The 14,374-nt window shown below is 41.1% G+C and overlaps 2 protein-coding genes across 2 annotated transcripts in view; one reads left to right on the top strand and one right to left on the bottom strand.

Annotated features, from left to right (window-relative positions):
* Positions 1 to 869: 869 nt before the first annotated feature.
* LOC309411445 (ankyrin repeat domain-containing protein 40-like) lies at positions 870 to 8,131 on the top strand (the record flags this gene model as incomplete). The annotated part of the gene is made up of 5 exons (XM_082008078.1): positions 870 to 1,158; positions 3,905 to 4,053; positions 5,140 to 5,613; positions 6,489 to 6,670; positions 7,991 to 8,131. The coding sequence occupies exons 1-5, from the start codon at positions 980 to 982 to the stop codon at positions 8,129 to 8,131; spliced, it is 1,125 nt and encodes a 374-aa protein (XP_081864204.1). The 5' UTR covers positions 870 to 979.
* A 3,385-nt stretch (positions 8,132 to 11,516) lies between these two features.
* The window catches only part of ABCC3 (ATP binding cassette subfamily C member 3), a gene marked incomplete at its 3' end in the record, with an annotated part of 49,440 nt that continues 46,582 nt past the window's right edge, over positions 11,517 to 14,374 (bottom strand). The window contains exons 28-31 of the mRNA XM_082008059.1: positions 14,179 to 14,337; positions 13,510 to 13,676; positions 12,292 to 12,486; positions 11,517 to 11,625 (exon numbers count right to left, since the gene is read on the bottom strand). Of these exons, the coding sequence (XP_081864185.1) occupies positions 11,517 to 11,625; positions 12,292 to 12,486; positions 13,510 to 13,676; positions 14,179 to 14,337 (630 nt within the window). The remainder of the gene's footprint in view (positions 11,626 to 12,291; positions 12,487 to 13,509; positions 13,677 to 14,178; positions 14,338 to 14,374) is intronic.

Genomic DNA, 14,374 nt, shown 5'->3' with positions numbered 1-14,374 from the left:
CATTGCCTGTGGAGTTCCCTTTCAGAAATCCATCCATATCCCCTTCATTACACAGTGCTGTAAGGCCCTACGAAGTTCTTTCAAACTTTGCGATTTTATAATGATTTAACAGCCCGTTGGAACTCTTGGAAGAGTGTAACTGAAATCAATGCAACACAACTCGTATGAATTTTCAGTCTTAATATGCTACAGTTTGGGTTTTGTGGGTGGGATGGGCAGTGGGTGTTTGCTTTGGAAAACAGGGGCAGATCTGAGCTGTTTCAGCTTCTTCATGTTGCTCCAGTTGCATGAAGAAAGCAAACAGGTACACTGGAGCCCAGCTACTGCAGATTTCCCCAGCATGCTGGTGTGGCCGCACAGAGCAGACTAGACTAGAAATGGCTAGGATCTGACTAGAGTTTGAAATTATTATTTTGACTTTTTATAGTTGTGAAATTTTTACCACACCAGCTCTCTTCTCTCCCCTAACTTGGTTTAGGACAAATCCACGACAACCAAAACCAGCTTTTCAAAGTGAACAATGCACATTGCAGGAATTACCTGTAATCTTTTAGTCTGATTTGCAAGAAGGTGTTGATTTTTTAAAAATTTTATTTATTTTTTAGAGATTAATTGATTTGACCGAGAATGCTCAAAAGATGAAGAGAATTTCCTAGACAGGACAACTGCATGATTCCGTGGCCTGCAAGAACAAATACCAGAGCAGGAGACACTGTGCATTATGCAATTATACGTACATCAAAGCATGCCCTAATGCCGCCAGGAGTGCCACGTACCCGCCTGTGCCCGGTAAGTCACCCAGCACGGCTGTGAGCCGGAACTCGATGCCTGGGCCGGGGTTGTCACCGGTAATAGAGTCCCCCGGCGGAGGGCGGCCCGGACCCCTGCGGGGGAGACACCGGGCGCCGCTCTGCCGCTGGGAGCGGCGGGCGCAGCGCCTTGCCCCCCGTTCCTTCCCCTAGGCCGTTGGCGTGTGGCGATGAGAGCTCGGCCCGGCCTGGAGGCGGTGGGGGGCCGCGGTGAGATGGCGGCTACGGCCGCCGAGCGGGAGCGGCAGGAGCGGCTGCGGGAGGCGGCGGCGCTGGGGGACGCGGAGGAGGTTCAGAAGCTGGTGGAGTTGGGGGTCAGCCCCAACTCCCAGAACGAAGTCAACGGCTGGTAAGGCTCCCTCCCGGGCGAGCCGGGGCCGCCGGCCCCCGCTGCTGTCACAGGGATTTCTCCTCAGGTGTTCAGTGCTGCGGCGGCGCTGTTCACTATTGCACGTGAAGTACAAATCAGTTGGAATTTAGAATGAAATTTAAAGGTCAGTCCGCTGTGTTAGATACCTCTCTTCCAAAGAGGAGAAAATGGTGCAGCTGATAACCGCTGTTACAAACACGTGTCCCCATCCCACCTCCTGCTTGGATCCTGTGGTGTTTGCTGCTTCTCCAGGACACTATGTTGTTACTTTATATTGCTTTTGGTTTGTTTTGTTTTTTTTTTTTTTTTGGAAGGGCATGCTGGCTACCCGAGACAGCACGGGCTGTCAAAAACGCAAACCTCGGTTTGCCAACACATGTTCATGTCTAAACAAATATTTTTTTATTAACTCCTAAATCAGGTTTGGAAATTACTTTCCCTCTCAAGCAAGGAACTTGCAGGCTGTTTCAGTGATTATATATAAACACATCTCATTCAGAGGACACTAAAACCAAGACTTTTCTGTAACAGGTATTTGTATAAGTGGGACTCTATACATGAACACGCATACACACAGTTACTTGAGGCAGGATTTGCAGGGTATGCTCAGGCATTTTTGGAGGCTGTTTTCTGTAAGTTCAGTTCAGCCTATATTTACTGTGCTGTATTGTGCTTGAAGCTGTAATTAAAAATAGGAGGAATAAAATTAGGAAAAGGCTATACTTTTGAAGATGAAAGCCCGATCAGCAATTTTGAGAAGCGTGGGACACTTGTAACTTGAGGTTCAAAGCGTGGTGATTAAAAATAGAACTTGTGAAAATTTTAGAGAACCAATTCATATGACGTTGAATTATCTTACGCAGTAAGATAATTCTGACAGCTGCTTGTCACCAAAATGAGTTTGTATCTAAAACTGGAATTGATGAAAGAAATCTGTCATAAACTATAATTATTTTTTAAAATAATGATCTGGTCATATTTAACTATGGCAATAAAGGGATTTTCACTGTTACTTAAGTTTTCTTGTAGAATTTAAATTTCTCCAATGACCTTCTCAGTGTCTCTGATGCTAAGAGGTGCCGAGTACTTGCATTTTGGTACGTGTCGGGTCCATGGGTAGCTGGGACCTCTCTGCATGAGACCACGTGAAATGGTCGGGGTGGATCCCAAAATGAGGCCAATGCCATTGAGGCTTACATACCTTCTGTAATGACAAAACCTGCAGAGTTTGCACTCAAAGCAAACACAGCCACACAGTCTGCGCTTTGGTCCAAAGTAGTTTATGACTAGGCAATGCGCTACTTCTGAATTCATGCAGGCTATTCACACTCATCTCACAAGGAGATGTTTGTGAAAAGTCCAGAAAACACTGCACAGGAAAACTAAACAAACCTCGTCTGAGTTTCATGGAGCTTGTCTCAGATTCTGTGGGATCTCTAGTGTTCAAAAGTCAGGAATACTCTCTGCTGACAAAATTCTTTTATCCCATTTAAAAATTGCATTTTCTAGCCAAAATGCACAGCCCAATCTTGGGGAATATGGGATTTTACACTGTTGTTAGCAGTATCACCTCTGAAACACAGATTTTGTAGCACCTTTCCTAGGACAGTCTATGAAGAAAAATGTTGTGTGTACGTACACTTACATTCATGTCTCTTCGGTTAGGTCTAATTCTACATAACCTCTTGCTGCAGTGACTAATCACACTACCTTTAATTTAGAGATAGTTTCTGCCATCAAGATGCATTCATTTTAGTATGAAGAAATTGTAGAATGGAGCCTTTTTGGTTCTGGTAAGATAGGTTTAATTAAGTTAGAATATGTAACAACGAACAAGATTTTGCAAGTTACCTTGTCTTGTCTTGGTTTTACCAGATTTGTATCCCTCCAAAGATAAGATTATTTCTTTTTTTCCCTTGTGTTCTTTTACACAAGAAAATCTAAAAGAACAGAATTGTGTATAAGGTTGGGAATTACTGGTTGAGATACAACTTTGCAGTCCAATTACTGTGTCTCTCAAAAAAAAAAAAAGTGAAAAAAGCGTTTTGGAGCTGGACTTTGAACCGAAACTTTTTTCCCTTATAAATTTGTTATTTATCTCTGCTTTATGTTATTTAATTCTTAAAAAACAAACAAACTTGGAGAAGGATTGTGTTCATTTTTCCAAAGAGTTTCCTTTAACTGGAGCTAAAGAATTAAAACAAAAGAGAAAAGCTGGAGAAAGGTCAAACAAACATCACTAGAACCTGGGATAGGGAAGAATGGTAAGACTGTACAGCGATACTACGTCCCTAATACTAAGCATTAAATATGCTCAGTAGCTTTTAGGATGTTTCTTTTTTAGTCTCTGTAGGTTAACAACTGCAAATAATAATTTATAAAAATAGGAAAGTGGTTAGTTCTGTGCATCAGTTACAGATTGCAGATACTAGTTGTCTGCAGATCAAAGCTTGGGAATTGCTGGTGCAGCAAATAGCTACTGGGCAAAGACTTTACATATTGTGGTCACTTGGTATAAAGAGCATCAGAGCAAGGGAAAACTACATCAGCAGATGTCACTGCAGGCTCCAAAACCAGTGTAAATTTCCAAGGAAGATTGCAATTAAAACCTTTTTTATGTTAGACATGCATTAGGCCTTGTTCTTCTCATAGGCAGCAAGAAGGAGTGGAAATTAATCTGCCGTAATTTAGTACTTTCAATAGCATTAACATTTTCCATGTGCAGGACCTGTTTGCACTGGGCATGTAAACGGAACCATGCTCTGGTGGTGGCTTACCTGCTGCACGCTGGCGCTGACAAGGAGATCCTCACGAAGAAAGGAGAAAGGCCGGCCCAGTTAACGTCAAAGAGAGAGATCAGGAAGATGTTGGGAGGTAAACCTATTGGCTATGCGATATGATCGTCAGAGACAGTAGTAAAAGGCCATTTAAAGCATGGATATTCCGATTATTTTGCACGTGGAGATACTGTGTTTGGATTTTAGTAATAACTATGACTTGATTTCTGGAGTGTTTACTTGGTAAGAAATCAAAGTTTAAGAAAAGCAGATTACCAACAAATTCCACATCCAGCTAGCCAAACTTTTTTCCTAAATTCTGAAAAATTAGAAAAACTATATTTTGAAAAATGCCATGATTAAACCAGTGACAGATAGATAAAGCTTCCTATTTTTAAAAGGGCAAGAGGAGAAAAATCTCTCAAATTTGTATGAAGCCCTCATATGAGCAACATCTGATTTACCCAACATTCTATGGAGCTTAGGCACTGTGTGGAATAAATTGAAAATTAGCAGCCCAGATAAACAGCTCATTAGAGGACATTGGTAGAGCACTTTTATCATGTTCTGTAACTGTTGGAGCGGAGTAGGCTTTGCTGCTAGAGGTAATAAGTAATTTGAAATGTGGTCGATTAACAACCTCTTTCCTCCCTTTTGTATTCCCTTGTCTGTTTTTGTTTTCATTGTTGTCTCCCAGCTGTTGAATTGGTAATGTTTCAGCTCTCCCAGCACTGCATGTTCTTTTCTCTTTATCCCCTGCCTGAATACCGAACAACGTATTACCCTTTGTTTTTTATTGCCTTATACATTATGAAGACGATAGCATTATACCACCAGAGACCACGTTACGTGCTGGCTATGGATTAAAACAAAACCAAAACAAAAGTATTGCAGAGCTCAGAAGGCAATAGCAACCCCAGAATTACTGGAATCAGACTCTGCTTTTGTGTTTACTGTATTGCAACTCCTGAGCACGGTTCTGTTTACTGTAGAAAAAAGGCATAGTGCTTCTTGAATCAGCTTGTATCCTGTGATGCTTTTAACCCTCTGCTCCCTCCCCCTAAAAAAAGGCAAAAATTAAAAAACGAAAAGAAAAGAAAGAAACCCTACAGGGCAATGGCAATACCTCTTTTTTCCCCCGCTCAAATCAATCTTGGAGAACATTGTTTTGTTTGTTTTACAGTGGAAGATGATGAACTTCAAGACTTAAAGAAGGATTCAGATCTGCCAATCATCCCTAATTACCTGGCTAATCCACCTTTCCCCTATGTTTATAACACCATGAGTAACAGTATTCCAGATCCCTCTGTGAATGGCAGTATCTCACACTTGGAGTCGCAGGACACCGACTCTTCTTCCTTACCCGATGTGGAGGCTCACACACATGCACCATCACAGCGTGGGAACGCTGCTCCCGAGGCGGACGATAATGGAGGCATGCCGTCGCTGCCCAGAGGGTGTACTGTACCCCCGCACTCAAAACCTGTCCTTCAGAGAGCTCCAGTGTACCAGGGATCTGTGTCTTGGAGCAGAAGTCCCCCTTCGCCAGCTGGATCGAATCAGTCTGCACCTCAGCAAGAGAACGGCTCCAGTATGGGGCCTGTGCCAGCATTTCAGCCGGTTTTCTTCACAGGAGCTTTTCCACTTAATATGCAAGGTAACGGTAAAAATCTCTTCTCACTTTGTCTTGGAACTTCTGTCATCTTGGACAGTGAAAACAGACTGATCAGGGTTACGTGTATTCACAGCACTTGGTGAGATTTTCCAGGTTCCCATGCTTAGGCATTCGGGAAACATTTGAAGGGAAATAAAGCAGCAGATATCTGTTTCTGCTGGAGCTGTTATTAAAATATTGATGAAAACATTTTCTATTTGTTTCAAATGCTATAAAAGCATACAGACACCAGGGTAATCTAATTCTCTAAATAGCATATTCCAAGCTTCAAATAAAGAACGTGAGTACGCAGCCAGTGAGGTCAAGAGAGAACCTCACATGGCTCAATCTGCAGACCTGCGTTTTGAGGTGAACTATTACACAGTCTGCCATTTCTGCAGGTAAATATTGCTTGCCCAAAGAGGGAAGGCTGGAGTTTCAGTTTCAACTCAGAATTTCATTCTTGACAGAAAAGGGGTTCTGATGCCATGAATTAGGAATGAGAAGGTAGCTGGTGACCAAAAGAATCAAGAAATGATAAAAGCAATCTTGGATTGCTCAGAAAATTGATAACTAGTATAATCTTTTAAGTTAGCTTCAGTCCAGTAAGATGAGTATTCACGCAAAAGTTCATACATGCATACAGACCCACTGTATTAGATTGGTAATGATTTTTTCATACAGGTTGATGAAAGTCAGTCTAATGAAAATTGTGTCCAAAACAAGTCCAGTTGTTTGCTTTTTGAGGATTATTGTGTGGTTACAAATGATACAAACAAGGTTAATAGAACATAGAAATATTTGGAAGTTAGTACAGAAATATCTTTTCCCATTCCTTTATACATGTGCCTATTAATGTACCTTTTTATTTCTAATAGAATTGGTGCTTAAAGTTAGAATACAAAACCCTAATCTTAGAGAAAATGACTTCATTGAAATTGAACTGGACAGACAAGAACTGACCTATAAAGAACTGCTCCGAGTGAGTTGCTGTGAGCTGGGTGTTAACCCTGAGCACGTACAGAAGATCAGAAAATTACCAAATACAATGTTAAGAAAGGTAAGAACTCTAAATTTTGAAGTGCAGTTACTTACCAAAAACATTTTTAGGTTTCTATTGAAAAGGAATAATTTGTTGGTCACCTGCATAGGCCCATGTTGCAAAAAAAACCAAACCAAACCCAAAAACCTCCCTTCAACTTCCAGCACTCAGCAGTTGTCCGTTTTGTGTTTTTTAGTAAAAAGATTCTCAAGTTTCTTGATCATTTCCTTTCGTCAACATTTGGTGTTGAGCCTAATTAATACCTGATTTCTCTACTACATTCTTCAATTCAGTTCCATACCACACCACTGTGATCTGTCGTCAGCATTTAAAAGGCCTGCAGTACTCAACTGAGTTTTGCGAGCTCAGTGAGGACTGTATGCAGTCCTTTCAAAAAACAGGTGTTTCGGAATTGCTCCGAGTCCAGGTCTCTGAATGTAACCGTCTTTTCACGTCAGTGACATTTACTGGTGCAGGAAACAGAAAATGGACCTGCTGACCTGTTTTACTGAGTCACCGTTGACCTTTCTTTCACTCTCAAACCCCTCTAGAGCATTGTTGGTGTCAGTCACGGAGCTAATCTGATTAGTACTAGATTAATAGCCTTCATTGTACTGCATCTTCACAGACTTTAAGAGGACTTACTAGTTAGTCAAGAAGTGGGGAAAAAAAGACAGACATAAGTAATTCTGTCACTTGTGGACTTAGGCTGCTGTTGAAAGGACTCCTTTTATTTCCAGCTCCAATTACTGCAGGCTCTCTGGCTAGGACTGCAGGACACTTGTTGTTCCTTGAGGTGACACAAAACTACTTCTCTTTAATGCTGTCTGGCAGCAGAGTGTTGCTGCAGAGGGGATCAGAGCTGAAGCCTGTGGGAGGGCGTCTTCCATTGCTCTCCAAAGACCCTGCCTCAGCCAGCGCTATGGTGGTGCTGGGGGGCCGCTCCAGAGGGGGCTGCATACGGGACCTTGCATGGAGGCAAGAATCAATTGTGAGCTTCTAAGATTACCAAGGGGGGAAAAAAAAAAAAAGAGGAGTTGGGGGTGACATGCAGATGATCCTTACAAGCATAATTCCACTAATCACTTGCACTCTCCACAAGTATTGCATTCTAAAATAAATTTCCAGTCTAAAAATAGACTCAAGTGAGTAGCTGAATAGGATCCCAGAATAAATACAAGATGCAACAAGATGTCTGCTTTCCAGTTTACTGTAAAGAACTGTCATATTTATGGATAAATACATACCTTGTATTAGTGTGAGTGTATTATTTGACCTTACCTCTGCAAAATTGAACACGTGGTTCATCACCTAACAACTTATTGTATTTATTTAAAGGACAAAGATGTTGCAAGGCTACAGGATTTCCAAGAACTGGAGCTTGTTCTAACAGTAAGCGACAAAAACTTACTTTTCAGAGTCCCAGCACATTCTGAACGGAGTGGTTATAACAAGAAGGCATCAGAACTGACATATTAATTGTTTAAAGGATAAAACAAAAGATTTGTATCTATCTCATTTAAAATTACATTTGAAATACAGTATCTTTAAGGGCTAATGATGTTTAAAAAAAATCTATTTTGTTAACCTTGAAATAAACGAAAGTTGTTATGCACAGTTACAACCTCTAGTTAATCTAAGAGTAATGAGTCTGATATGAAAGTAGGTTAATGCAAAGGAAGTATTGGTAAAACTATCTGTTAATGCAACACTTTTCTGTACAGAAATCTTGAAATACTGTAGAGTTAGCAGCTCTCAGGGAAAGGCTTACCTTAAACCGTTCTAATAATTTGTTTGCTATAAAATAGCAGAGGTACTCAAGCTAAAGAACCTGCCATGAAACCCATTTAATATTTGTCCTGAGTGCATTACCATTAATGTTCACTTTTTAGATCATGTATTTTAAGTCATATCTCATTTAGAAGGAAAAAAACAGAAGGGTTTAAATCTGTGGAAAAAGCACAAAACTATGTCTAGTTTAAATACTACCAAGTGACTTATTACCTGTGTTTTCTTAATCCCTGTTTACACTTTTCCCTATTTCTCAGGTTGAAAACAAAAAGTGATAGTAATTATCCAAATCATAAATATGCTCTCAACTAAAATCCCTTTTATGTTGTCTGTCAATATATAGTATTGACTTGTGCAATTTAAAATACTATTTTTGTTACTGTATTGAAAACATATTTCTCCAATGCTGCTTTAATTTCCCCTCATAAAAGCACAGAAATCGTAATTTTGTTTTCCTTTTACCTCTACGTTCCTGAGAAGGATGGCATCTTGAAACTTCAAAGTTGCCTGTGTAAAAAGAAACTCATGAAATGCCCAGGGTTTTCTGGGCTGATGTTAAATCTTGATGCTCCTATGCAATGTATTTTCTTTTTTTCCAATGACTTGTGTTGACTTGTGTTCCTTACTGAAAAATCACTTTTCCTGTTAACTTAAAATTCAGAATTAGACTACTTTGCTATGAAATTCTGGAATAAATAAATAGAAAAGTATTTAAGAGCTGGATGTTATCTAATTTTTTAGGATTTTAGTATTTACTCAGTCATCTGCATTTGAGGAGGAGTTCTATTCCAGTAGCCTAACTGTAAAGGTATGTAGTATGAATTAGATGAATGAACTAAAGTAAGGGAGAGAACAGGCAAACAGAACACACCAAACTGGACTGAATTTCCCACTGTTTCATCTTCCCCCTTCCTCCCCGCCCCCAGTTTCTTTGGAAACTGTAGCAACCAAAGGATTTTATTGTCTTCTTGTCTGAGAATTTACAGCCCAAGTTAGCTGTATATTGTATGCAGACCTGTAAATGGGATTTCTAGCAGTAGCGTGCTGAGCAGGGAGCCACCCAAACTAGCTGGAGGAAACGCTGGGCTAACTGCAGCGTAAGCTCTCCGCCCTCCAGATTACGTCCTCTGACGGGAGTTAGGTATCCACCGCAGCCCTCTCTCCTTTCTCGGAGGCTGTGGCAGGTAGAGAAGTTCGTTCTTCCCCTGCAGTCAGAGCGGTCACCTGTGTTACAGCTAATACAACAGGAACTGGTACCCAAATTTACCCTTGCGCTCTCTCTCATCCAGTGAATAGTACTTTGTGCAAGGGAAGCAGCTCCAGCAGGAGTGACTGAGCACACAAGAGGGAGCCCTCTCCCAATCTGCCTTGTAGTCGGATATCCAGTGTCCACCTGGAAGCAAAGATCCATGCAACACCCCAATTTCCTGCGTGCTAGTTAACTAGACTGAAGCTCAATCTGCTAAGGCTAACAGTAGAATGTTTCATCACAGCAAAATACCCTCTTCTGAACAAGCATTGGAGGTCAAGTGTGGTCTGTCACCTATTTTTTTATACCAAATTGCTGGTGGTGTGTTAACTTCTCTATAACGGAATAATAAAATTGTTGTTCCTCGTATCACACTTCATCTGTTCCATTCTCCCTGGCACACAGAACAGAATCGGTTTAGGCATCGGCTCTGTAAATGCCAGCTAAATCCATGAAGGTACCAGGCGTAACCAGTCAGACCTACGAGAGAAAAGCTCAGCTGTTGGGTGGGTGACCTCGTTGTGACACTGCTTGTCTTGCACAGATGCCGACTGTTATCTATGCATTCGGAGGAATATTTTTATACCTTATGCAGTTTATACGTAGAAGATACTATTAACACTCCTAACAATCTGATCGGTGTATAATCATTACATTACTGTGTATGATAAATAATTCATTACTTTGTGCTCTGCGACATGAAATGTTCATGTCAAATGAATGCTTGGCTGCAGATTCTTGTCTCTATTTAAGAAGAATTATTTGTAAGAATTAATAAATGATTATTTTCATCTTCTCAAAATTTTTCTGAACTTTACTTATGGAAAAACACAGGAGCTTTTTCTTGCCGGTTTCTAGAGTGCTTGGTGGAGGAAGTGAACAACTAAAGCAAAAGCCATTCTAACAGACTCTAGCAGCAAATACTGTTTAAGCAGAGTACTCCCTTTATCTGAGGAGGCTTGGTTATCAATAAGAAGGTAGATACTTATTTCTGCAAAAGAAATCACATTATGTCAGGTGATAAGTGTTACGTGTGGTAAATTATATACGCATCTGCTCAGTATGCGTGTCCAGCTTCAGTGGAGACTTACTCATAGCGACTTCACACTTAAGAGCAAGATAGCAAAATTACAATACTTCTGTGCCAATCATGTCCCTGCAGGCTTATGTGGAGTCTACTAAACTGGTAGAAATTTTGTAGTTAATTATTTATATTAAGCCATATTTAGGTTTAGTTTTAAATACACTCGTAATTCTTATGCTGAAGAGGATTTTTATAATGCCAAAGTTGCCCTGGGCAGGGATACCAAAGGTTCTGGGACAGCTGACAGCCCTGAAGCTGCAGCGTTCAACTGCCTTCTCCTGGCGGAAACACTGAAAGGAACAGGTTGGAACCACTCCGAGATTACACACCATTTCTCTTTTTTTCAGCTGAGTCACTGCTTAACTGCGCCTGTCTTTCCACTTCAAAACCAATGAATCCTTATGCAGAAAACACACAAAACCAGGTGTATTTTGTACCATTAGTATAATTTACTAATTATAAACCTGAATACAGTACATACTGCCCTGTGATACATATTCTTGGCAGAATGTTTGGCATTCTTTGGGAAAAAAGCATGTAATAAAATACTTCGTAGAAAATATTTAAAAATATAAAATTCACTTTCTGGTCCTTATAACTGTAAAATACTTTGTTCACATATCGCAAGTTTAGTTTACTACAAAAACTGTTTTCTAAGTTACAGTACATTCACAAGTCACTTTTGTGGCAAGTCAGTAACATTAAAAAACCCCAAACCAAAATCCCAAGGGGTCGTCTTTTCATGCCAGTCCAGCATCTTTGGCCATACTGTAGAAGATACCCTTTGATGCTATAAGGCTTGCAGGTGTATCGAATTCAGCTATGGTTCCGTTGTCTAGAACAAGAACCCTGTGCAAAACAAAAGGCGGTGGTGGGGGTAAGATGTGTCAGAGAATTCCTCACGAGAAATGGAATACCCCTTTTTATCACAAAGCAAACTGCTCTAATCTCTGACTTGCCTTTGTGTTGCTCAATTATTTTCACATGTTGAAACACAACAGATGATAAACTTTCTCCTTGAGCTGCTGTTTAATTTAAAAATGTACAGGGCGGTCACTGTCTCCCATGGTAATAAGGGGGAAAAAAAAAACCAAACCCAAACCAGTGTCATACTGGTAGTTCTGGAATTGAAAATACAGAAAGCCAAGGAGATAAAAGCTCATGAAGTAATGTATTTTAAAGTAATTAATATGACATGATGTTAGTGAAAAAGTTACAGCAGCTGCTAGTTAAAAAAGGATCCCTAAGCTTGCTGACAGTGCCATTAACGCGACGGGGCAGTATCCCCTGCACAGCTCTGGTTAGTGAATACAGAAGCTGTTTCTTACTCCAACAGAGGCAAAGTCAGGTCTGGATATTCTAGCATTATATGGCCTAAACATCACTGCTTACGTACTGCCTGACAAAGCATCAGTGTGACTGTCTAGAGACAAACCAGACCCTTTCAAAGTGCTGCTTCACATACCCAGTAAACCAGTGAGCCGCCCTCGCCATGCACCATTAAGAGATTTTTACCTCGTGTAGTCCATGACTGTGTTCAGCCTGTGCGCTATTGTCAGCACCGTGCAGTCTTCAAACTGGGTCCTAATTGTCATCTGGATAAGATCATCCGTCTCAAGATCGATAGCTGCTGTTGCTTCATCTAGGATCAAGATTCTTGTCTTGCGAAGTAATGCTCTTGCCAGACAGACGAGTTGTCTTTGGCCAACGCTGCAAGCAAAGACAGGGCTTTCACAAACGAGGCCCCACTGCCCTTAGCTCTCCACTGCTCAGAATCACTTGTGCTAGAGCAGGTCACTCATCAGGTAAAGTTACCGAACAAAAAACCAATAGTATTTAGCAAACAGCCAAGTCCATCAGCCCTAGAGCTAATAAATACACACTGCGGCACTACTCAGCTAGTTTTAGCGTATGTGTTCACTTACTGCTTGACACAGTACTGGCAGAGCCACCAAATGCCCCCTTTCTATCACCGTGACAAAAGCCAGGGAAACTAGCAGTTACAAGGCTTCCACCTGAATTTTCAGAAACACACACAGTTGTAACAACGCTGAGCGTATGCACACTCAAAAAGAAAAGAAAAAAATGTTCTGAGGCTGTAAATCCTTTCTACCATCACAAAAAAAAGATAGATATGTGGTCAGCCCACGCTTCCTCCCCTGCTACAAACGCACCCCAGACACAGCCTCTGTCTGAGTGTCCCTGCGGGATGAGGAAGGAGCGGAACATTCGTGACACAGACAATCTGGTTACATCACAGTCTCAGAAGCCAGCGCAGCATATCAAAGCATGGTATTCTATCTTCCCATTCATGTCTTCACGGGTCTTCCAAATAGTAATGGAGAAGAAACGTTGCTAAGGTGTCAGTTTAGGCAGAGGACTCTTCCTCAGCACAACAGTTGCACACGTTACCATGGCATTTCCCTTCCTACCAAACCATGTTTAAGGGACTGCCCTGTCGTAATACCCTGCCATCCTGAGACTTCTTTCTTTACCGATAAGACAGGATTTCGGTTTGGGAGAAATCTTTCCCAGCAGCAAAGAAGAATCAAATCGTTTGTGGCAGAGGCAGAACAGGAGGCAAATGCTTGAGCCTTAGTGGTTTTCTTGAAAGAGGAATAGGTGGCTAAATCATTTCAGACACAACAGACGACAGTGTAAACCCGTGCTCAGGTGTTACTGTTACAGCTGAATGAGAGCTCGGTGTATGTTTCTAGTTCAAGTACTCCTTACCTAAGATTTTCTCCACCTTCTGAGCATTCATAGTCCAACATGGATGGCTGACTGCTGACAAACCTCTTCAGATGAGACAGTTCAAGAGCTTTCCATATTTCTTCATCTGAATACTTATTAAATGGATCCAGGTTCATCCTCAATGTTCCAGAAAAGAGAACAGGATCCTGGATACAAAACCATCTTTCATTAGACAAGTGCTTTAGCTGTTTTAAGCACAGATTATGAGTTACTGCTTTGAAGGCTCCGTTGCATTGCAGGTAGGCCACCTCCCAATCCCATCCACTCTGAAAATACACAGAATCACAGAATCATTAAGGTTGGAAAAGACCTTTAAGATCATCAAGTCCAACCGTCAACCCAACACACCGTGCCCACTAAACCATGTCCCAAAGTGCCACATCTACACGTTTTTGAACACACACATTAAGTTATAAACACTTGGAACTTGACTTCCAACTGTAAAGATGGTTTATCCTAAATCCTGTTTTATCACCCACCATCAGTTTATAAGGTGGCAGAACAGGACCACTTAAAGTATAAATAGTTTGTTTTTCTGAAACAATTTTCTGAGTGTAACAAAGCATTTTCCTCTGTGGATAAACCATTATTTATGGTTTGCTACGGTGTCAGAGATCCGTGCTTTATTGTGATAGACAGAAACAATACCTGAGGGATAATTGTTAACCTCGATCGAAGGTCATGGAGACCAATCTCTGAAATTTTCACACCATCGATTTTAATTTCCCCTTTTACAGCTTCCAGGATCCTAAAGAGACAGAGCGTCATGGAGGACTTCCCTGCTCCGGTTCTGCCAACAATTCCAATCTACAACAAATCGCAGGTTTAACAACAAAGCAAGTGG

The sequence above is a fragment of the Phaethon aethereus genome (genome assembly GCF_964289735.1).
Source record: "Phaethon aethereus genome assembly, chromosome: 18".
In the NCBI taxonomy this organism is placed as follows: domain Eukaryota; kingdom Metazoa; phylum Chordata; class Aves; order Phaethontiformes; family Phaethontidae; genus Phaethon; species Phaethon aethereus.
The sequence above is the reverse complement of the archived record's forward strand: the minus strand, read 5'-3'. Positions and strand labels throughout refer to the sequence as shown.